The sequence below is a fragment of the Anser anser genome, assembly GCF_964211835.1.
Source record: "Anser anser genome assembly, chromosome: 10".
In the NCBI taxonomy this organism is placed as follows: Eukaryota; Metazoa; Chordata; class Aves; order Anseriformes; family Anatidae; genus Anser; species Anser anser.
This window is the reverse complement of record NC_139730.1, coordinates 13191222-13211123: the sequence shown is the minus strand read 5'-3', so window position 1 is coordinate 13211123 and position 19902 is coordinate 13191222. Positions and strand designations below refer to the sequence as shown.

General features: G+C 60.6%; 3 protein-coding genes across 9 annotated transcripts in view; 2 read left to right on the top strand and 1 right to left on the bottom strand.

Annotated features, from left to right (window-relative positions):
- The window catches only part of SIN3A (SIN3 transcription regulator family member A), a 30036-nt gene extending 28687 nt beyond the window's left edge, over positions 1 to 1349 (top strand). For both annotated transcript variants that reach the window (XM_083850646.1, XM_083850647.1), the window contains exon 21: positions 369 to 1349. In XM_083850646.1, the coding sequence (XP_083706772.1) occupies positions 369 to 599 (231 nt within the window). In that variant the 3' untranslated portion in view covers positions 600 to 1349. The remainder of the gene's footprint in view (positions 1 to 368) is intronic.
- A 1740-nt stretch (positions 1350 to 3089) lies between these two features.
- On the top strand, positions 3090 to 15205 carry MAN2C1 (mannosidase alpha class 2C member 1). 2 transcript variants are annotated; one of them, XM_083850630.1, is made up of 26 exons: positions 3090 to 3231; positions 3481 to 3606; positions 4243 to 4366; positions 5129 to 5199; positions 5404 to 5581; positions 6028 to 6217; positions 6596 to 6702; positions 6911 to 7021; positions 7536 to 7628; positions 7930 to 8046; positions 8539 to 8634; positions 8939 to 9084; positions 9531 to 9654; positions 10166 to 10287; positions 10783 to 10868; positions 11395 to 11565; positions 11657 to 11739; positions 11910 to 12004; positions 12119 to 12223; positions 12417 to 12573; positions 12917 to 13060; positions 13177 to 13286; positions 13920 to 13999; positions 14097 to 14242; positions 14458 to 14561; positions 14633 to 15205. In XM_083850630.1, exons 1-26 carry the CDS (start codon positions 3104 to 3106, stop codon positions 14748 to 14750), a joined length of 3132 nt encoding a protein of 1043 aa, XP_083706756.1. In that variant the 5' UTR covers positions 3090 to 3103; the 3' UTR covers positions 14751 to 15205. The 2 variants fall into 2 exon arrangements, with proteins under 2 accessions (XP_083706756.1, XP_083706757.1); XM_083850631.1 differs by lacking the exon at positions 3481 to 3606.
- Positions 15206 to 15400: 195 nt separating this feature from the next.
- On the bottom strand, positions 15401 to 19889 carry NEIL1 (nei like DNA glycosylase 1). Of its 5 annotated transcripts, XM_083850642.1 has the most exons (10): positions 19750 to 19873; positions 19145 to 19623; positions 18561 to 18680; positions 18329 to 18407; positions 17155 to 17254; positions 16906 to 17030; positions 16684 to 16711; positions 16284 to 16369; positions 15898 to 16117; positions 15401 to 15754 (listed from the first exon to the last, which is right to left on the bottom strand). In XM_083850642.1, exons 2-10 carry the CDS (start codon positions 19561 to 19563, stop codon positions 15735 to 15737), a joined length of 1197 nt encoding a protein of 398 aa, XP_083706768.1. In that variant the 5' UTR covers positions 19564 to 19623; positions 19750 to 19873; the 3' UTR covers positions 15401 to 15734. The 5 variants fall into 5 exon arrangements, 4 of the variants coding, with proteins under 4 accessions (XP_083706768.1, XP_083706767.1, XP_083706769.1 ...); XM_083850641.1 differs by having other exon boundaries at positions 19145 to 19886; XM_083850643.1 differs by having other exon boundaries at positions 16284 to 16345; positions 19145 to 19880.
- Positions 19890 to 19902: the final 13 nt, after the last annotated feature.

Genomic DNA, 19902 nt, shown 5'->3' with positions numbered 1-19902 from the left:
GACTCAACAACACGTGCACTTCTTCCTATCGTGCTGCTTTTGTTAAGCCAGCGCTTCTCAACTGTTCTTCATTTTCCGTAGCAATCGTGTTGCCAGCACGTACGATGCCTGTTGAGCTGGCCCCGTGCGTGCAGGGCTCTGCTTATCCCAGCCTCTGCTTGTGTGCTCGCTGCTGGGGGGGCGATGGGGGCAGCATCTTCCTTTTCCCCTGCCATTGGCAAGGGTCAGCGCCTGCGTTCCCCACTGCCTCGGGCGCTGCGCCCCGCGGTTGTGTTGACGCGCAGCCTGGTTCCTCTGCCGAGAGCTGCGTCGCGCTGCAGCTCGAGGGCCGGAGCCACCTCCTCGTAACACCTCTTCTGTTTCTGCAGTCCCACGAACGAGTGAGCAAGCGGCTGCACCAGCGGTTCCAGGCCTGGGTGGACAAATGGACCAAGGAGCACGTCACCCGCGAGATGGCAGCCGAGACGAGCAAGTGGCTCATGGGCGAAGGGTTGGAGGGCTTGGTGCCCTGCACCACCTCCTGTGACACAGAGACCCTGCACTTTGTGAGCATTAACAAGTACCGTGTCAAATACGGCACGATATTCAAGACACCGTAAACGCCCTGGGCCAGGGAAGCTCCCGGGAGATGTGTGTGTGTGCGTGCGCATCAAGGAAACGAGGAAGATGCCTTTCTCCCCTCACTGTGTATCTCCGTAACATGGCCACTTGACTAGTGCGTGGCTGGTACAAGCTGTCACCAGCGGGATTTCTCTGTAGGAACGTGGCTCTCCACCAGCGCCTGCTGGGACCCCTGGCCGCCGGCCCCTTGACTTCAGCATGCGCCCCGGAGGGACGGACCCTCCTCTGAGCTGAGCGGTCCCAGAGAGACACAACGAGCTCGTACGCACCAGCAGTGTTGGGGCTTAACTCCCCGGCGGCCTGAGCGGCGAGGGAAGAGAACTGGAGGAGGCTCTCCACCACCCCGATGCCTCGGTGGTCTTCAGATTTCCTTGCCTGGATGTGTCCCGAAGCCCAGAGGTGCCTGTCGCGGACTGGATTCTCCTCTGCCACGCTGCGGCAAGCAGGCTGGGCTCCCGCGTGGGGTCCCGGGCACTCCGGCCTCACGGAGCAGCCCCTCGGTCCCTCTCACTTGGCTCTCCTCCCTCCCATGCTGGACTCAACCAGTGCAGATCGGTCTGTCCTTTCTAGTGCCAGTGGAACTGTTTTTTGTACCTGCTTGTTTACTAGTCTCTCCTAGTGCCATGCACCAGCTTTTCACACACATGTACGTACACACACACAACAGAGAACAACACAATTTTAACATGTTCCCCTCCTTTTTTGTAAATAAATGTACAAATTGTCAATTTTTGTTTTTTTTTCTTTTTTTTTTTTTATTAAAGGAAGTATGCTTGATGTGCTAGCATAACTGTACTAGCTTCTTGTGTACCATAGTACCAGGTGGCTTGAGAATTAGTACCGACAGACAGACCTACGAAGACATTTATTACACTTTTTACCAAAGGGAGTTATCATTGTAGTGCTTTTGTGTGGAAACTTTTTTCTCCTTTTTTTGTAAATAAAAACAATGTCTTTGTTCTTACTGGAGGAAGACGCTCGCTCACCCACAGCCCTGTCCCTGGTCTGAAAGGCACCGTGCAGCGTGCGCTTGTTGGGGTGGGGAAGAGGGGGCACGTCCACCCGTTTTGCGATCGGCTCCACAATCCGAGAGGAAGAAGCAGAAGCAGCGTGCGTGTTTTGCGGTTAATACAGCCAAGGTATGAGCAGTCTGTTGAGATATATAAATATTCATTATATAACTTTTAGTTTTTTTATTTATTTTTTTTCTCCTGGTGGATAATTTTTATCCACTTTGTCTTCCAGCTCCAAGGACCTTTGATTTTGGGAAGTGTTGCTGAGCTACTTAGCTGGGGTTGATTGTGCTCATGTATTTTTCCCTCTCAGTATTGAAGAAAACATCTTAAGTACCAAACCAGTATTTGACAGAGCTGCTCTGTGTGTGCGTTTGTGTGCGCGTGCAAGAGAAGGCAGAGGGGTGGAATGGGTGTCGGTGCATTTCACTAGTGAAAGCCACGTGTGGGATATATATATTTTTTTAAGTATAGAAGTTTAGCAGATACTTAAACACGGGGAAAGACTCTGCTTTTAAAATGAAGTTGGCATGGGCTTTGTAAGCCACACCAGCCAACTGCACTATCTGTCCACCTCACAGGAGGCAGTTTTCCTTGCACGAACCAGGCTCTGAGCACACCAAATTTGTCCCTGGTGTTTTGGAGCGGGGTTTTGCTGCTGCATTAACCTGTCAGGGGTTTTGGAGCTGGCGGGCAGAGCTGGGGCAGCGGCTGCGTGCCGAGAGGGGGGCAGGCCTGGGGGGGACCCATCATGGCGGCAGAGCAGAGGGGTCTGTGCAGGGTCCCGAGGGGTTGAACTCAGGTGCAGGCACTGTGCAGAAGGCAGATCTGGCTGTGGGGGCGAGCGGGAGCCTCCTGCAGAGAGCGAAAAAGGGGGAAAAAGAGAGGGAAGAGCCCAGAAGGGAAGAGCCCAGTGGGGAAGAGCCCAGGGGGACCACGCAGCGTTTGCTAGCAATAAATTACCTGCCTTGTTCCCTTCTAAAGCACTTGGTTTTGCATCCTACACACTTATCCCCCCCCCCGTGTGTGCTCCAGGGGGTCTGGAGGCGAGCACGGGGGTGCTGAGGCCTTTTCCTTCCCCAGCTGTAAAATGGGCGCAGCGCCGGGGGTGCCCCAGCAGCCTGCTCCTGCACGGTTTCAGCACTGGTGGGAAGGCCCCCAGCCTGTACCATAACTGAAAAAAAAAAGGTTTTATTTTTATTTAGCGTTACTTTTTATTTAGCTTTACTGTTTGCGTTTGTGTGATTCCTGTACAACTCCTGTGAGCGTGGCCGTGGCGCGGCCTGCCCGTTAAAACATCAGGGCTCAGCCATGCCTACGGCCCCTTCTTCCTTCAGCGGGGACCCCCGGGGGCCTGGAGGCGAGGCTCGGGGCCTCGCCGCCCCCTCCCGGTTAATTACAGCCGGTTAATTGCTTAATTACACCGGCGGGGGGGGGGGGGGGGAGGAGGGGGGCTGCGCGGCGGGCGCATGCGCAGTGGCGGCGCGGCCCCCGGCATGGCGGCGGGCGCCATGTTGAAGCACCGGCGGACGGCGCTGGAGCGCGTGGAGAAGTTCGTGTCCGCCGCGTACTTCACCGACTGCAACCTGCGGGGCAGGTGGGCGCCGGCCGGGGCTCCCCGGGGCGCCGCCGCCGCGCTGGGCCCCGCGGGGGGCCGAGGGGAGAGGCCGCGGCCTGCTCTGCGCCCCCCCCCCCCCCCCTTCCCCTCGCGTTCCCCCTCGGGCGCCTGAGGGGAGCTGGGGCGGCCCCGGGCTGAGGGGGGCCGGGGGCGGCGCGGGGCGCGGGGCGCTCGCCCGGTCCCCGCCGGGCCGTCCCTGCAGCCGCGCCCCGTCCGTGTCCCCCGCAGGCTGTACGGCGCCAGCCGCCCGCCCGCCGCGCTCTCCTGCTTCCAGAGCCCGCTGCGCGTCCCCTACGGCGAGGCCGTGGGGCGGCGGTTCGGGCCGGCCGCCGTCGGGGACTCCTTCGGGCCCGCGTGAGTACCGGGGGGCCGTGCCCTGCCCGCTGCCTGCTTCGGGGCTGCCCGGGAGCCTCGGCAGCGGCTGGCGGGGTGACGGGCGGCGGTGCCGCTGTTTGTAACGGCGGGCCACGGCCTGCCCAGGGACTAGGAGCGGCGGTGGGAAGGCCGCAGGTCCGCGCGTATCGACGGGCTGCCCCGGCTCAGGCGCTGCGCGAGGCCCGGCACCCTGCGGTGTCGCTGCCTGCCGGAGTGCCGCGCGGGAGGGCGGGCGGCAGCGCCGGGAAGCGCCGCGGTTGCGTCTGCCGGCCGGGAAGGGAGCTTCACCCCGCGCGGCGCGGCGCTCAGCAGGCTGCTAGGTGCCCAGCCCTTAGCGGTGCCTGGCGGCGAGCACCACGAGGTGGAAGCTTTGCTTGGTTAGACCTGGTCAGGCTGGGAAGGGGAAGTGCAGCGGAATGGCACAGGACCATGCAGGTGCTGTGTGCTGCTTAAACCGAAGGTGGCTAAACGTGGGGCCGGGCAGCATCGTGACACTGACACGCCACACTGGTGCGGTGTCCCACTGTGCTTCTTCCAAGGAGGCCCTGAAGACGAGCGGCTTCCCTGGGGGAAGGTCCCAGCTGCGCGGTGAGGTCGCTGCGTGCTCTCTTCCAGGTGGGAGACCTGCTGGTTTAAGGTGGAGCTGAGCATCCCCCCGGCGTGGGCAGGGCGGGAAGTGCACTTTGTTTGGGAGAGCGATGGGGAAGGCATGGTGTGGCGAGATGGCCAGCCTGTACAGGTAAGGAGGTGCAGATCAGGGGCGTGCAGAGCAGTTACTTCCCTCACCCCTCTCTAACGGGATAGCAGAAACCCCCTCCTGTTTGTTATGGAGTAATGCCTGCAGGTGTTGTGGCAGGGAAATAACACGTGGACAAGAACAGTTGGAGGCCTGGACAGTGTGATCGTGAGGGAAAACATAAAGAGGATGTGTAGTTGTAGGGTTGTTCAGCCTCAAGAGGTAAGCTGTGTAAAATAGGTAAACAGCAAATAGGTGAGAAGCTGCCGTGCAGGGAGGGGCAGTGTTTGTGTAGGAGCTAGTACGGGGTGTGGGAGAGAGGATGACGCTCATGGTTTACCTGCTGTGCTTTGTGGTGGGCCACAAAGGGTCTGGGAGCTATTTCTGAAGTTCAGTCCCAAAAGTCAAGCCTGCTGCTGGTGTGCTTGAGTGTTTCCCAGGGGTTGTCTCTTCAACAGGAGTTAAAATTCTGGTCTGCAAAGTAGTCCCAGGTGGAAATCCCTTGTTTAGGCATTATCAGATGTCTTGCAAGACAGGTAGGCAAGCTCCGGGCCTGCGATGTACATCCCCAGTGCCAACAAGAATAACAGGTCAGACTCTTGTCAGGACTAGCACAGGTCAGCTTTGGCCCTGCAGTTCCCGTGCCGGTTGTTCTGGTGGGAAGCAGGGCCCTGCAGAACACGGGACCAGACCCCGGCCGTCCCGCTGCTCTGTCAGGCCCGCCGTCGTGGACTTGGGGGTTAAGCGTGCTGCCTTTCCCTGCAGGGCTTGACTAAGGAAGGTGAGAAGACCAGCTACATCCTGACAAGCTGCCTGAAGGAGTCGGAACCCCACAGGTGAGCGGCCAGCATGGCTGAACCCCCTTCTGCTGGGGGATCTCGGACTTCCTTGAAGCCACGAGACCTCCAGACCTGCGTCGGGGCGTCCAGTGGGTCTGCCAGGAGTTGGGGTCGGGCTGGTCCTGCTGTGGGGTGGGAACGGGCTTCCCCAGCCGCGTGCTCGTGGCCTGCGCCCTGATGGCTTTGTCCCCGTCTCCGCAGCGTGACGCTGTACGTGGAGCTGGCCTGCAACGGCCTCTTCGGGGCTGGCAAGGGCACCATGATCGCCCCCCCGGACCCCAACAGGAGGTTCACTGTGAGCAAGGCTGAGCTCGTCGTCTTCAACAGGGATGTCTATGAGCTGCTGGTGGATCTGGAAATACTGCTGGACATGGCCCGGGTCTGTGCACCCGTTCTGTCATCCTTCCCACCTCCTACAACTCCTTCATTTTATCCCCTGCTGCTGTTCCAAGGCTTGTCCTCCCACCAGGAGGCTCTGGAGGAAGGAACAAGTATTTGCTCCTGCCGCTTTAGCATAATTGACATTGTCTAGAGCAGGAGAAAACCAAATGGGGAGAAGCCATAGGTGGTTGTTTCATCCATCTCCTGCTCCAAAACAGGATCTGTTTGACCAGAGCACTCTGTAATCGGTGGACGTGTTACCTGGGTTTAGAAGGACACGTGCACAGACATCGGGCTGTGTCTGTGAAGCAGGGCCGTGGTGTTTGCCTGGCACCGCTGGCAGCGTCAGGTGCTGGAAGGAGGCGGGAGGTTCTCCCCGGGGCGAGCGTGGGTGCAGAAAGCTGTCCTGAGCTCAGGGTCAAGCTGTCCTCCTCCCAACCCCAGCTCCTCGGGGAGGAAAACCAGCGGAGCTTCCAGGCGCTGTACGCTGCCAACCAGATGGTGAACGTGTGCGACGTTACCGACCCCGCCACCTTCCCCGCTGCCCGCGACCTGGCGGCCGCCATCTTCAGCCAGAGGAACGGCGAGAGCCAGCACAGCATCCACGCCATGGGGCACTGCCACATCGACTCCGGTGAGAGCAGCACGGCGTGCCCTCTGCTGGCTGCCCCCGAGCTCCAGGCAGCAAACCCTGAGGGAGGGGAAGGGAAGGGAAGGGAAGGGAAGGGAAGGGAAGGGGCTCTGTGCTGCCACGCAGCCGGTCAGATTGGGCACGCGGCTGGCTTGCTGTGCCCCCTGCTGCTGAGGGATGGAGTACAGACCACGCTCTTCTCCCTGTCGGACTTCAGCCTTCAGTTTTCAGTCCCTGGAGGGGGCTTCGGTCTCAGCATTTTCCGCGCCTGATCCTTGAAGGGCAGCGCAGCCCTGTTCCCAGAGGAGCCTGCTTCCCCCCGGTAGGTGGGTATTTGTGCCAAGCGATGACCGCGCTGGGGCCGTGTCTCTGTCCCCGCAGCCTGGCTGTGGCCATACGAGGAGACCATCCGCAAATGTGCTCGGAGCTGGGTGACGGTTATCCGCCTGATGGAGAGCAACCCCGAGCTCACCTTCGTGTGCTCCCAGGTGAGTCCTCTCCCTCCGAAACGTTTGGGTCAGGAAGGGGGTTTGCTCTGGGCAGCGTTGGGGGTCGTTGCCAAGCTCTCTGAGGAGCTTTTCTTCTGCTTGCGGCGTGCTGCTTCTGCGGTGTGACTCCAGAGGAGAGGCGAGGTGACCGGCAGCATCCCGTGCGGAGGCGTGGTGGGAGCCAAGACTGTCCTCTGTGCTCTGGCAGGCGCAGCAGTTCGAGTGGGTGCGCAGCTGGTACCCGGGGCTCTACGCCCAGATTCAGGACTACGTGGCGAAGGGGCGGTTCGTTCCTGTCGGCGGCACCTGGGTGGAAATGGTGAGAAGCGTGGGGAGCCTGGCTCGCTGCCCCCTTCCCGTGCCATCCCGCTGGGGCCGGGCGCTGGGACGGGGCGCAGCAGGGCCTTTGCTGCCCCTGTCTGATCGGTCGTGAGCCACCGTGCGTGGTGTCTGGCCTTGTAAAAACGCCGTCCCTCTCCTGAATCGCCTCGTTACCTGAGAAAGGAGCCTTGGTATGTGCTGGCCGAGCTCTGTTCTTCCCTTCGCCATCCTCAAGATGTCGAAGCTCCGTGTAACTGCTCTCTGAGCTGCTCAGAGGGCACGGCTCCTCGCTGCGCGGGCAGAGGGGATGTAGCAGAGCCTTGCTGCACCCGGAAGCCCTCAGGGCTGCTGCCCAGCCCCCGCGTTGCACTGCCTCGGGTTGTCTCCCTTTTGCAGCGCCGAGCCGGGTCCGGATCCTCCCCAGGCAGGGCGGCAGCGGGTGGGAAGGGGGGCGCACCCAGGAGCCCTCGCCCCGAGCCTGGCTCGGTACACGTGGTGTGCTTTGCCCCCAGGACGGGAACCTGCCCAGCGGGGAGGCCATGGTGCGGCAGTTCCTCCAGGGCCAGCGGTTCTTCCGGGAGCAGTTTGGCCGGATCTGCTCGGAGGTACTCGCTCTTCTCCTGCACGCCTTCCTCGCACGCTGTCTCCTTCCACCTCTTGCTGTGCTCGGCGGTTTCTCTACGGTTTGCCTTCCCGAGAGCACCTTTGGGTGCCTCACATAGGTCTGCTTTTGGCAGCTAAAGTTGTGATGAGTGAATAGTCCCCAGCGTGTCCTGCTGCGTAGCACGGGGTTAGGACTCGGTGTCCCGTGTGCAAGAAGGGCTTGGGGCCTTACCGCCAGGACACCCCGACCGAGCTCAGGCTGTGGTGTGTGTGACTCACGTGTTTCTTTCCCTCTGCTCCCAGTTCTGGCTCCCGGACACGTTTGGGTACTCGGCCCAGCTGCCCCAGCTGATGCGTGGCTGTGGGATCGGGCGGTTCCTCACGCAGAAGCTCAGCTGGAACCTGGTGAACGCCTTCCCGGTGAGCTGTGCCGGAGTCCGTCCGCAGGCTTGACCCCTTTCTTCCACAGCCAGTCATTAGCTCAGCTGATGCAGGCTTTTCTCCCAAAAGCTCGAAGCTGTGACCAGTTTATGATGGTAGCCGTGTCCTGCCGGGCCTTAGGGGAGGGGGGGGACACAGTGATCCCAGCTTGGCTGCTAGTAACTGCTGCCTCCAGGTGTTCTTTTGCTCCTAACAAACCCCCGGACAGGAAGCTGTGACCTGTCTGCGTGGGCTTCTAGTGCACGAGTTCTGCGTTGGCGGGGTTGAAACATGCTCTGTGTGTACATGTTTGTGGGGGAGATTGGTTTGGGAGCCTTGAGACGCTGCGCGAGGGGCTAGTTAGTGGCTTGCTGGCACTGGCATGAACACAGATTTCTTTTTGGGAACTCCGGGGGATGACGGGTTGTGTTTTCACGTTGTGGTACAGGGAGGCCGTCAGAGACACCGTGCTTTTCTTTGTTTCCGCTGCAGCATCACACCTTTTTCTGGGAAGGCATCGATGGTTCCCGAGTCCTGACCCACTTCCCCCCTGGTGACTCCTATGGGATGCTTGGGCGAGTGGAGGAGGTGAGCGGGGTTGCCAAGCCTGCATGCGAAGTGCAGTGCCAGCCTCAGGGCACCAGGTGTGAGGCTCGTGGGGGAGGGCACTGCCTGGGAAGGGAGTGGGATTGCTGGACAAAGGATTTTAGGGTGCCTGGCAGTCAGCTGCCTGCCTCTGAGACGTGTCCGTGCCCGATTCCTGTGGATTGGAGTGGGGAAGAGGGCCGAGGCCAGACTTCGCACCCCAAAGGCTGGCCCAGCTCTCTTGCGTGGAGCCATGGGAGCTGGGGCTGGGTACCAGGGGAGTGCAGCTGTGCGAAATTCCTTCTAGATGCTGAAAACAGTGAAGAACAACAAGGACAAAGGACGCGTGAACCACAGTGCTGTGCTCTTCGGCTTCGGAGACGGAGGAGGGGGCCCCACGCAGAAGATGCTGGACAGGATGAAGAGGATGCGTGATACAGACGGGCTGCCGAGGTAAGAAGAGAGCCCCCTTCCCCTCTTCTTGTGCCTGCACAGAGCTCTTGTCACAGCCTCCAGAGGGTCCCGCTGCTTCTACCAAAGCAGCTGTGTCCACAAAACGTGGCTCAAAGTTCTGCCGAGCCTGATTTGGGGAAAACTCATGCGGCAACAAGGCAGGGTATCAGCCAGCTGCTGCCCCTCAGCAGAACCCCTCACACTCCGCTGGCCCCGCCTGCAGTTTGCATTTCTGGGGGATTTCTGAGCTGAAGGTTTCCTTTGCTTCCACCGTGCTGTGGTGGTGCCATCTCTGTCTTCAGCCAGCCACGAGCCATCCCTTTGAGATCTGCTGGGGCTTCTGAAGCCTCACTTCTGGGCCTGTCACCTTTTCTGGGGACGATACGCCACTTGCTGCTCGTGCACTTCCCTCCTGACCCGTCGCTGTTTGTACATCCGTCCCCCAGGGTTCAGATGTCCACTCCCAACCGGCTTTTCTCTGTCCTGGAGAAGGAGTCGTCGCAGCTGTGCACGTGGGTGGGCGAGCTCTTCCTCGAGCTGCACAACGGCACGTACACCACCCAGGCCCAGGTGACCGCAGCACGGGGCAGCAGGCTTCCCCCAGGGACGGAGGCCGTTCGCAGTTCTCTTTGCCCCTCTGCAGGCAGTTCCCGGGTTCCCTTTAGGTACTGACTGTGGGAGCCACGTTGTAGCCGGGACTCCACAGGACAAATCTGTCTGTTAGTCTTTAAGCAGCCATTTTTTCCAGGAGGGAGAAGGAAGCCAGGGCCCCCTTGGTCAGTAACTGCCTTGTGCTGCACTTCAGCGGGGCCCTGATAATTGCAGAGGTGGGGTGAAGAGGAGTAGGGAGGGAACAGATGGGAGGAGCCTGCCTGGCGTTAAGCTGGGCCCTGTGCTGGGAGTCATAGGGCTGAAAGCCAGGGTGACCTGTGGAAAAAATCCCGCTGGTGCTGGCAGCTCAGGACACCTCCAAGTAACCAGCCTTCTGGCACGGAGCGGCGCTTTTTGCTGCTGGTGTTAGCGATCCACTCGGAGCTCCAGGCTTCCTAAGGATCTTCCTTCTCTTCTTGGTTGGCACTAGATAAAGAAGGGGAATCGGGAGTGCGAGCGAATACTCCACGACGTGGAAGTTCTCAGCGCCTTGGCTCTGGCGCAGGACAGCTCGTTCCAGTACCCTGCCAGCCAGCTGCAGCGCCTCTGGAGGTGGGGGCACACACGAGCACCGACTGCTGCACACACACTGCTCCCTCAGACACTGATCGGGGCTCCACCTGGAAAGTGTCACAGCGCCTTGCTTCTCCCGCTGGAATCCTCAAACCCTCGCTCCAAAGCCACCGGGAGCTCCAAACTCTTCCTGCTCTCCTGGCTGGAAACTTCATTTCCAACCTAGGCTTATCCTTGGCCAGTTATGGCTGGTCTGAGCTTGTGCAACAATATATCTGGTAGCCCCAGGGGATTAAAAAAAAATAGTTCTTACTCCCCATGGCTGTGGTTTGCTAAGATGACAGCTGACAAGTCCTAACATAAAGGGATTTAAAGGGTACTATGTAAAAAATCTTGTTCTCCCAATTACTTGCTAGTGGGGGCACAGGGAACAGTTATTAGGTTTGTCCGTCTTGCAAGCAGGGCTTGGTAAGCTCCAGCAAGTCTGCTGCTCCCCACAGAGCCTTTTCACATTGTTCCTCTTTTCTGTCTTAGGTTACTGCTGCTCAACCAGTTCCACGATGTGCTGCCAGGCAGCTGTATCCAGCTCGTGGTTGAGGATGCCCTGCAATACTACGCGGGTGAGCAGGATTTGGGCTAGGAGGACACTTAAACCTCTTGGAGCACACTGCCTGTTGGCTGGTGCAGAGGTTTCAGTCTTGCACTGCCTGGCACTGTAGGTTGAAGCTGTGCAGGACAGTCATGTGTCAGTAATTGTGCTAATTCGGCTGGGGAATTACCAAAACGTGCCGAGTTCCCGAGTTTTTGCATGCCAGGAGAGACCCCAGCAAAGGTGGGAGCTGAAATCGGCTCCTCCCTGCCCACGGGCAGTTACAACAGCTTCCTTTATTACAGCTCAGCGATTTTCCAGCTGAACTGGCATAGCTCCTTGTAGCCTTGTAATAACAAAGTTAATAATTATAACTTTAATTGCTTAATAGATAATAGTAATTAATATTAAGAACAATTAGTAATTGTAGCTTGGAAGTAGCCAAAGTATGCGTACATTGCACAGGAGCACCAGATAGGAGAAACTACATGCCTGGGCCGAATTCAGGCCTTTATTTAAATTATTTTTTTAATTTTTTTTCCTTTTTTTCCCCTCAGAGATCCGCAGGGCTGGTGCTCGGCTGCAGGAGGAGGCTGTGCAGTCCTTATGTGGGGACCTGCTGCAGCCCGAGTCGGGGCATGCTGAGGGCACCCTCGTGCTGAACACTTTGCCCTGGGAACGGACCGAGGTGATCTCCAGGACTGGGCCAGCTGGAGCAGAGGTTTTAGGTTTGTCTAACTGAGGGGGAGCTTTTGTAGCAGAACCTCTTAAAAGGGCGTGGGTCTGAGGATGTTGAAGCGGAGCCTCTTTCCTTTCCAGCTCTGGTGACAGCCCCCAGCATGGGGTACGCGATACTGAGGGAGCCGTTGCCACCCCCGCAGCCTGTGACAGTGGTGAAGCAGGTGAGCACAGCTCCGCTGGCCCTCAGGGTGCTGTACCTGCGTCAGAGGCTGACTGGGGAGAAACCTAGGGAATCCAGCGTGCAGAAAGCCGGCACGTTAGACTTAGACCTGGGGACTTGGTGTGCAGCTCGCCCCATGGAGTCCTGGCTCTGTTTGTCCTCTCCCCCCAGGAGGATGGCTCCGTTACCATGGAGAACGGCGTGATTGCGGTCTGCCTGGATGCGATGGGCCGCCTGACTTCTCTTCGTCTGGCACACTCTGAGAGGTCTGTCTCTCACCTGGTGCCTGGAACCAGGCTCCTAAAACTTTCCTTGTGCCTTTTTCTCTCTATAAACCCTTCACGACTGCCAGATTTGAAGTTGCTGTTTCTCTGTTCCAGGGAGGCAGTTGCAGGTGGCTGCTGTGCCAACCAGTTTGCTCTCTTTGATGACGTTCCCCTGTACTGGGATGCCTGGGACGTGATGGATTACCACCTGGAAACCAGGTAGAGGAGCAGGGCATGCAGCACTCGGATTCTGGCTTTGCTTTGAGTTTCTTGCCTCCCCGTCAGTCTTAGCTGTACCAAAACCTCAACAGCTCTCCTGTTCCTGGGCATTCACTCTGGAGAAGCGAGTGCCTGATTTGGGGTCCTGGATCTTCCATGCGGGGACCAGCTCTGCCTTTACCCCTTTCTCTAGGAAGCCAGTGACAACGCTGCTGAAGCCTCTGGAAATCACCCTGGCAGGGGGCCTGCGGGGAAGTGCAAGCTTCTCTCTGCGGGTTGGGAAGAGCAGCACCTTAACCCAGGAGATTGTCCTGGATGCCACGTGCCCGTACATCCGCTTCCTGACCCAGGTACGGCCAGCAGCTGCTGCGTTAGGGACGTGTGGTGTGCAGGCAGAGCCCTGGGAAGCTGAACCATGCTTCAGAATTATGTTTCCCCTCATTCCCTCCTCTGGAACCTCCTGTTGCCTGTCCTCCCCTTGCCTAGGTCCCCCGAGGGATGGAATGGAGTAGAGAGCATCGCTTTATCCACTTTCAGATTCCACTTCACCCATTTTCAGGCTTCAGGGTTGTTGTACGGTTCCTGGTCCCGGGCCAGCCCGGGTGGGAGCTGGCTGCCGTGCGTCGGGGACGGAGGAGTGTGGTCTGTGCCTGCCAGACCCCTCTGACGATGCCCTTCTGCTATTGCATTTAGGTCGAGTGGAAGGAATCCCACAAGTTCCTGAAGGTGGAGTTCCCTGTGCAGGTCCGCAGCACGAACGCCACCTACGAGATCCAGTTTGGGCACGTGCAGCGGCCAACGCACTGGAACACGTCGTGGGACTGGGCCCGATTCGAGGTGAGAGGAGAGGTTTTATCTGGTGCGAGGGTCGGGCTGCGCCCCCCGCGGGGGGCTGCTCTTCCTCCCAGGCAGTGGCTTAGTGCGACAGATACGTCCCTTGGTGCCTCCTGCAGGTGTGGGCTCACAAGTGGATGGATCTCTCCGAGCACGGCTTCGGGGTGGCAGTGCTGAATGACAGCAAGTACGGGGCGTCGGCACGCGGGAACGTCCTCAGCCTCTCGCTGTGAGTGGGGCCGGGGTGGTGGCGGAGCTGCAGCGGTCACTTCGACTTCTGAGGTGTCCGTTTCAAGTCAAGGCAGTGCCTGGTCCTGAATGATCATAGTAAGCAAAGAAATAGTTTGGGATTAGCCAAAGCGGCTGTCTTCTAAAACCTTTTGGCTGACTTAATTCAAATTGACTAAGAGAATGTAATTCCTTGTGCTCACAGATAATTTCATAGAGATCAGATCAGGTTTGCAGCAAGTAATTTTTCTGTTGCTGGCCAAAACACACCCCAGGAAGGGAGGCTTAAAGGAGGGGGAAGGAATGGTGATGTTACATATGCATGCAAAGCTCAGAGAAACTCTCTGTGTTTCAGTTTGAGCTGCAAGTTTCATGGGAAACCATGAAAACCATGGGAAACCAACCCTTCAGAGCTTGGTTTTAGTTTCTGGGACACCTTGTCCAGAGTCTGTTGCCAGAAATCAGCAGAAATCAGCTTCCACCTCTGGGACTGGTCTCAGAGTAGCGCAGAGAGAGGGGAGGCAGCTGCCTTGGTGTGGTGCTGCGGGCTGCGTGGCAGAGGAACAGGACTGGGTTCACAGAGGGTGCTGCAGCCATGCCCATCTCACCCCATCTCACCTGCCTCTTCCCTCAGGCTGAGAGCACCCAAGTCCCCCGACGCCACCGCCGATATCACGCAGCACCACTTCACCTACGCCGTGCTGCCTCACCGGGGTGAGTGGTGGCAGGGGGTGCCCCAGCGAGCCTCCGCGTGAGCGCAGGCTGTCCTGTCTGCGCGTGCAGAGGCTGACCCGAGGTTTTGGTGTTGCAGGTTCCTTCCAGGATGCGGGTGTGATCCAGTGTGCGTACAACCTGAATTTCCCCCTCCACGCGGTCCCAGCCAGCTGTGCCCAGTGCCCAGCCTGGAGCGCCTTTTCCGTGAGCTCACCTGCCGTTGTTCTGGAGACTGTCAAGCAGGCAAGGCCCCTGGGACGGAGCGGGGAGGCGGAGGGGACACTTTTTTACCCAAACTGGTTAAGCTGCGGTTGTTCAGCATGGTCTGCCCTCTCCCTGCATCGGGATCCCCCTCAGCTGCGTGTCAGAGCAGCCCAGCCGTGACCGCCCGTGTCTGGCTGTGCCCCGAGGTTCCCGTCCCCTTGGGCTGAGTCCCTTTCTGCGCTGTGTCCCCGAAGGCTGAGGACAGGCCCGACGCGGTGGTGGTGCGGCTGTACGAGGCGCACGGCAGCACGGCCGTCACCTGGCTGCAGAGCTCCCTCCCCGTTACGGAGGCAATGCTGTAAGTCCTGCTCGAGGGCTGGGCGCGGGCGGATCGTTGGCTTTAGCTTCACCAGCTGCCTTCTTCCCCAGCTGTGACCTCCTGGAGCAGCCGCTTGCCAAGGAGCCCCTGGTGCTGGAGCAGCAGGGCGTGAGGCTTTCCTTCACGCCCTTCCAGGTGCTCTCCATCCTCCTGGTTCTGAGGCAGTGAGGCCCTCAGTCCCATCTTCTTGTGCCACAGCAAGCTGGACCAACGCTGGGAGCTCGCCTCACAGCCCAAGGCTGCTGGGAGCGCTCCTTCTCCTCCTGGGACGGAGCCTGGCCCCCCCCTGCCCTCTCCCTGGGCGGGGGAGGAACAAGGACCGGGCGTTTTCACTGCCCCCAGGCCAGTGAGATGTCCCAAGAGCGGTTCCAGGGAAGAGCAGTCTTCCCCCCTTGCCGCCCCCACCCAGCTCAGGAAAAGAGTTGAGAACAACTCCGTTTCCTCAGGAAGGAGTGAAGCTGCCCCCTGCCCATCCAGGGGCTGGGGAGCAGCAGCTTTCTGTGCTGACCCCGTGTCACAGCCTTTGTCCTTTCCAGACCAAAGCAGCACCAGCTGCAAGGTGGGAGCAAGTGTCAAACACTACAGTTCTTCTTCTCCACAAATAAGAGAATTATGTAAAATTATGTTACAGCCTCTTACCTTATTTCCAGATGCCTTCCCTTCTCTTGTCGTGTCTCCTGCTGTGGGATCTCACTCCTGGGGCGGGGGAGGCAGCACTTACTTAATTGTGGGGGTTGGGGGTAGAGGGGGGAAGAGAGCCTGCTCCAGCCCATTGCAGGGAGGGGCCGGTACCAGCACAAAAAGGCAGGCACGGTGGCTTCTACACAAAATACTTTTATTAAGCAGCTAAAAACGGCTGTGTCAGGGATCCAGGGAGCAGTCAGAAAAGGAGGAGGCAAGGCACTGTGAGGCAGAGGGAAGCGTCAGGGCGACGCTGCACCCGAAGCCCCCAGTCTGCGGTCCTGAAGAACTGCTCCCGCCCCCCAAGCCGGACCAGTGAGGTTTTGGAGAACACGATTAAAAACCGTAAGGGGAGGCACGCAGCCTGCCCCCAGCCCTGAGGCCGGGAGGGCCGTGCCTGGAGGCGTCCCCGGGGCCCAGCCAGCACCACGCCGGAGGAGGAGGAGCTGGGAGGAAGGCAGCTTGCGGCGCTCACACTGCGGGGGCTGCGCCTGGAAGGTGGGGGGGGAAACCAGAAGGGGAAGACAAGGATTGGTGCCATGGGGCCCTGCTGGCTCCTCTCCTGCCCTCGGTCACCGTGACGCGCTGCTCGCACGCTTGTGCTAGTCCAAAACTCACAGACGCGCCGCCTCACCTGCGCCCTTGCGTGCAGATGCCCGGCGTCTTGTCACTTTGACTGGAGCCTCGGGCTCAGAGGAGGCCGGAGCGGCAGCTGCTGCCCTCCTCGCGCGGGCACGGCCCTTCCTTGGCGGCTCAGGCACTGCTTCCTCCTCCTCCTCTTCCTCCTTCTTCACGGCCAATGTTGTAGGGTTCTCCGCACGCCTGGAGCGCCGTTTGGAGGCGCGTGTGGTGACCTGGGCGGACAGAGCCAGGGCTTAGCAGCAGCAACGTGCGCGTGGTAGAGGAACAGGAGGCCTAGGAACTCCCGGGACGAGCCCCGCGGTGCCTGGGGGAGCAGCCTGAGGAACCAGGACAAGCTCTGGTCCCAGCAGGAGCCACGCCAACCCCAACGCCTCCCACCTCAGCAGTCGGCGCGTCAGGGTCTGCCTTCGGGCCAGTGCGCTTCTTGCGGGACGTCTGACCTGCGTGAGAGCGCGGGGTTGGGGCTGGGGTGGGGGGGGGAGGCGGTGACCGCTCAGGCGATGGGGGCTGTAGGAAGGACTCGGGGGACTCCCTGTCCTCTCCCACCCCCCTCAGGTGAGGACGGGACGTGGCTGCAGGCCTGGAAAAGCACCCTGCAGGTGCTGGGAGGAAGCCAGGGACAGGGCAGGCTGCATCCCCCAGAGCCACAGGCCCGAGTGCCCCAACAACGGCAGCAGTTGCCTCCCCAGCAGGGCCTGGGAGTGGGTCTCTTCCTCCTCCCCGTGCTCCAGCCCTCCCAGAGCAGGAGCAGGTCCCGCGGGGAGCAGCGGGCACTCACCTCTGGGAGCCATGGGGCCAGGCTCGCCCTGCAAGGAAGGGGACAGGGCGGTGACCGGCATGCCATCGCTCCCCAGGCGCCGCCAGCACAGCGGGCTGCTGGAGAGGGAGCACCCCGGTGCCACAGCACCATGCTTGGGGTCGCAAGGAGCGGCACCCGAGCTGGTGTCCCCCTGGGGGAGCGGTAAGGGCACCCAGCCCCAGGCAGGGACCCCCGGCCCACCTGGAACCATATGGTCCTGCCGTTGTGGTCGCGCAGGGAGCTCATGCCAGGCACCCCGTAGCACTGCAGCCAGTTCTTGAAGGCGGTGTGGTTGTCCGCGTGGTCTGGGTCAAGGAGGTTTTTCTCTGGGAAGGGGGAGAGGAAAAGGGGCAGAGAAACAGAGCTGGGGAGGGCGCTCTGTCCTGCCGGAGCCCAGCCCAGGCCCTGCCAGCCGTCCCCGTCCCCCAGCTCCCAGCCTCGCAGCCTCACCCGCCGCCACGACCTCCATGGGCACTGTGTGGCACAGCTCCAGGAGATCCGGGTTATCCCGCTTCAGCTTCAGCTTCTTACTCAGCGTCAGGGAAGAATTCTGCAGGGGTGGAGAAGGGAAGTCACCTGCCAGCTACCTCAGCCTCCCTGGGGGGGGGGTCTCTTCACCCCCCAAATCCCCATCTCCCCTCGCCCCCCTGAGGAGGAGCTGCCAAACTCCCCCCGAGGACAGGAAATTGGGGCAGCACACAGCACCAGCAGTTTGTGAAAACCATCCTCAGGTCATGGTGGTGTTTTTTTTTCAGGCTTTCTTAAAGCAGCCACCCCCCTCTCCCCTAAAGCCATGACATCGGAGTAGCCACACAGCAAGGGCTCTACTGCAGCCTTCCCCCGAGGTTTTAAGCTTGTGTTTGTCTCCCTCGCCCCTTCCTCTTTACCCTCTCTCAACCAAATACACAAGAGACTCCCTGAAGGCATGGGCGCAGCTGAGTGCGAGCGCAGCACGCAGGCACAGGGCCAGGGAGCTGTCACAGCTCGGTGGCACGGCCACGTGAGGTTACGGAACGGCTGCACACGTTTGCCGCTGGAGGGGCAGGCGTGCTCAGACACGGGGGGTTGTGGCAGGAGCCAACAACAGGCTGGCTGGGAGAGCTCCCATGCAGCGAGAATCACAGTTGTGAAGGGAAAACGCCAGCTGTCAGGATGGGAAAGGGCTCAGGGGTTGTCAGGCAGCAGACAGGGTTCAATGACTACAGTGAGTACACCCCCAAACCTGTCCACGCTGTCCCCAAAAAGCAAACACCTCCTGACAGCGGTGCGGGCAGAGGAGACGGGCTGTGTGAATGCTGCAGGGGTTCTGCCCCATCAGAGCGGGGAGCCAAACATGAACTGAAACTGGCCTGAACCCTGGGCCATGACAGCAGAGCTGAAGCAGACCTTCGCGCCCAGCTGAGCACAAAGCGGGACTGGAGTTTCACACCCAGCTGAGCCAGGGTCTACAAGCAACCTGAGTCCCCTTTTTGGCCTCACTGCTGAGCCCAAACCCCACTCAGTGATGTTTCTCAGCCCAGTCTGGCTCCCTGCACAGGAGGCAAGAGGCTCCCAGGACTGAGCCCGGCAGAGTGGGGCGACGCTGAGCTGGGAAAGCACCGTGTGTTCCCATCTATTCCCCCACCTTTTTCCTCCTCGCCTGCTCCTGATGCTTCAGGGCTTCCAGCACCGTCCGAGCCTTTTCAAAGGGAGGGATCTTCAACCTGGGAGAGTCCACCTGTCACACGCAAGCCTGACCTCTCCTTTCTGACACGGCTTAGCACGGTAGGCAAAGGCACGCAAGTTTGGCCTTGGAAGAGGCCGGATGCGGTGTGGTTTCAGCTCAGTGAAAAGCCTTATTATGAAATGCACCTCACCTGTACAGGATCTCAGCACGGAGGTAGTTGCCGATCCCATTGAAGTACTTCTGGTTCAAGAGGGCCTCACAGATGGGCTTGTCAAAAGCCTTATCGTCCAGGTTCTTCAGCACGTTCTCCCTGTGACAGAGCACGAGTATCAGGCTGGTGCACTTGGACACAGCCGTGCTACCGCCACCAAGGGCAGAAGCCCTGCACGCAGCCTCCACAAAGCAGCCCAGACTGTCCTCGAGTAAGGGGCAAAGCAGCAAAGTGAAGGACCCCAGAACCATTAAGGTCGGAAAAGCCCTCCAAGATCACCTGGTCCAACCACCCCCCTACTGCCAGCGTCACCCACTAACCCACATCCCCAAGCACCACGTCCCACCTTGCCTTGAGCACCCCCAGGGACGGGGACTCCACCCCCTCCCTGGGCAACCCGTCCCAATGCCTGACTACTTTATCTGAGAAGAAACATCTCCTCATTTCCAACCTGAACCTTCCCTGGCACAACTTGAGGCCATTCCCTCTGGCCCTATCACTGGTTACCTGTGAGAAGAGGCTGACCCCCCCTCCCCCGCCCGCCGCGCGGGCCGAGCCCCCACCTGAAGGCCCGGTACTCGGTCAGCACGCAGGGCCCGCGGCCGGGCTGCCAGGCGTCGCCCAGGCGCCACGAGCCGAAGCGGCGGGCGTCGACGAAGCAGAGGGCGCGGGGGGGGCTCTCGCGGGTGAGGAAGCGCAGGTGCGCGTGGCGGGGCGGCGCGGCGGCGGGGCGCAGCCGGAACCCCCCGGACATGCCGAAGCGGAAGACGAGGGCCTGCGGGCGGCCGGGGCCCAGCGGCTCCAGGCGCAGCCGCAGCTCCTTGCCGCGGGCGGCGGCGCCCAGGCGGTAGGCCTCGCTGCGGAACGGCACCTCCGGGCCGCGGCCCACGGCCGAGCGCTCGGCCCCGCCGCAGAACACCAGCCCGCCGCACGCCTCGTTGATGTAGCGCCCGGCCAGGGCCAGCTCCGGGCCCTCGGGCATCGCGACCCGGCGACAGGGCCGCGACTGGGCCGCCACCGGGCCTCTCCCCTGACCCGTCGCCTAGCGACACGCCCCGAAGGGCGGGGCTCCCTCCGTTGCCTAGCGACACGCCCCCGAAGGGCGGGGCTCCCCTCCCCGTCGCCTAGCGACACGCCCCCCGAAGGGCGGGGCTCCCCTCCCCGTCGCCTAGCGACACGCCCCGAAGGGCGGGGCTCCCCTCCCCGTCGCCTAGCGACACGCCCCGAAGGGCGGGGCTCCCTCCGTTGCCTAGCGACACGCCCCCCGAAGGGCGGGGCTCCCCTCCCCGTCGCCTAGCGACACGCCCCCGTTGGCCGCACG

Excerpts from the sequence above, each read along its gene's own strand:
- NEIL1 (XM_083850641.1), bottom strand. The coding sequence starts at position 19,563 with ATGCCCGAGGGCCCGGAGCTGGCCCTGGCCGGGCGCTACATCAACGAG. Across the intron at positions 16,370-16,683 it reads TGGCCCCATGGCTCCCAGAG|CCCCAACCCCGCGCTCTCAC; the intron begins GTGAGTGCCCGC and ends CCCCCACCCCAG. Across the intron at positions 16,118-16,283 it reads CTGACGCGCCGACTGCTGAG|GTCACCACACGCGCCTCCAA; the intron begins GTGGGAGGCGTT and ends CTGTCCGCCCAG.
- MAN2C1 (XM_083850630.1), top strand. The coding sequence starts at position 3,104 with ATGCGCAGTGGCGGCGCGGCCCCCGGCATGGCGGCGGGCGCCATGTTG. Across the intron at positions 12,574-12,916 it reads ACATCCGCTTCCTGACCCAG|GTCGAGTGGAAGGAATCCCA; the intron begins GTACGGCCAGCA and ends TATTGCATTTAG. Across the intron at positions 14,243-14,457 it reads TTCTGGAGACTGTCAAGCAG|GCTGAGGACAGGCCCGACGC; the intron begins GCAAGGCCCCTG and ends GTGTCCCCGAAG.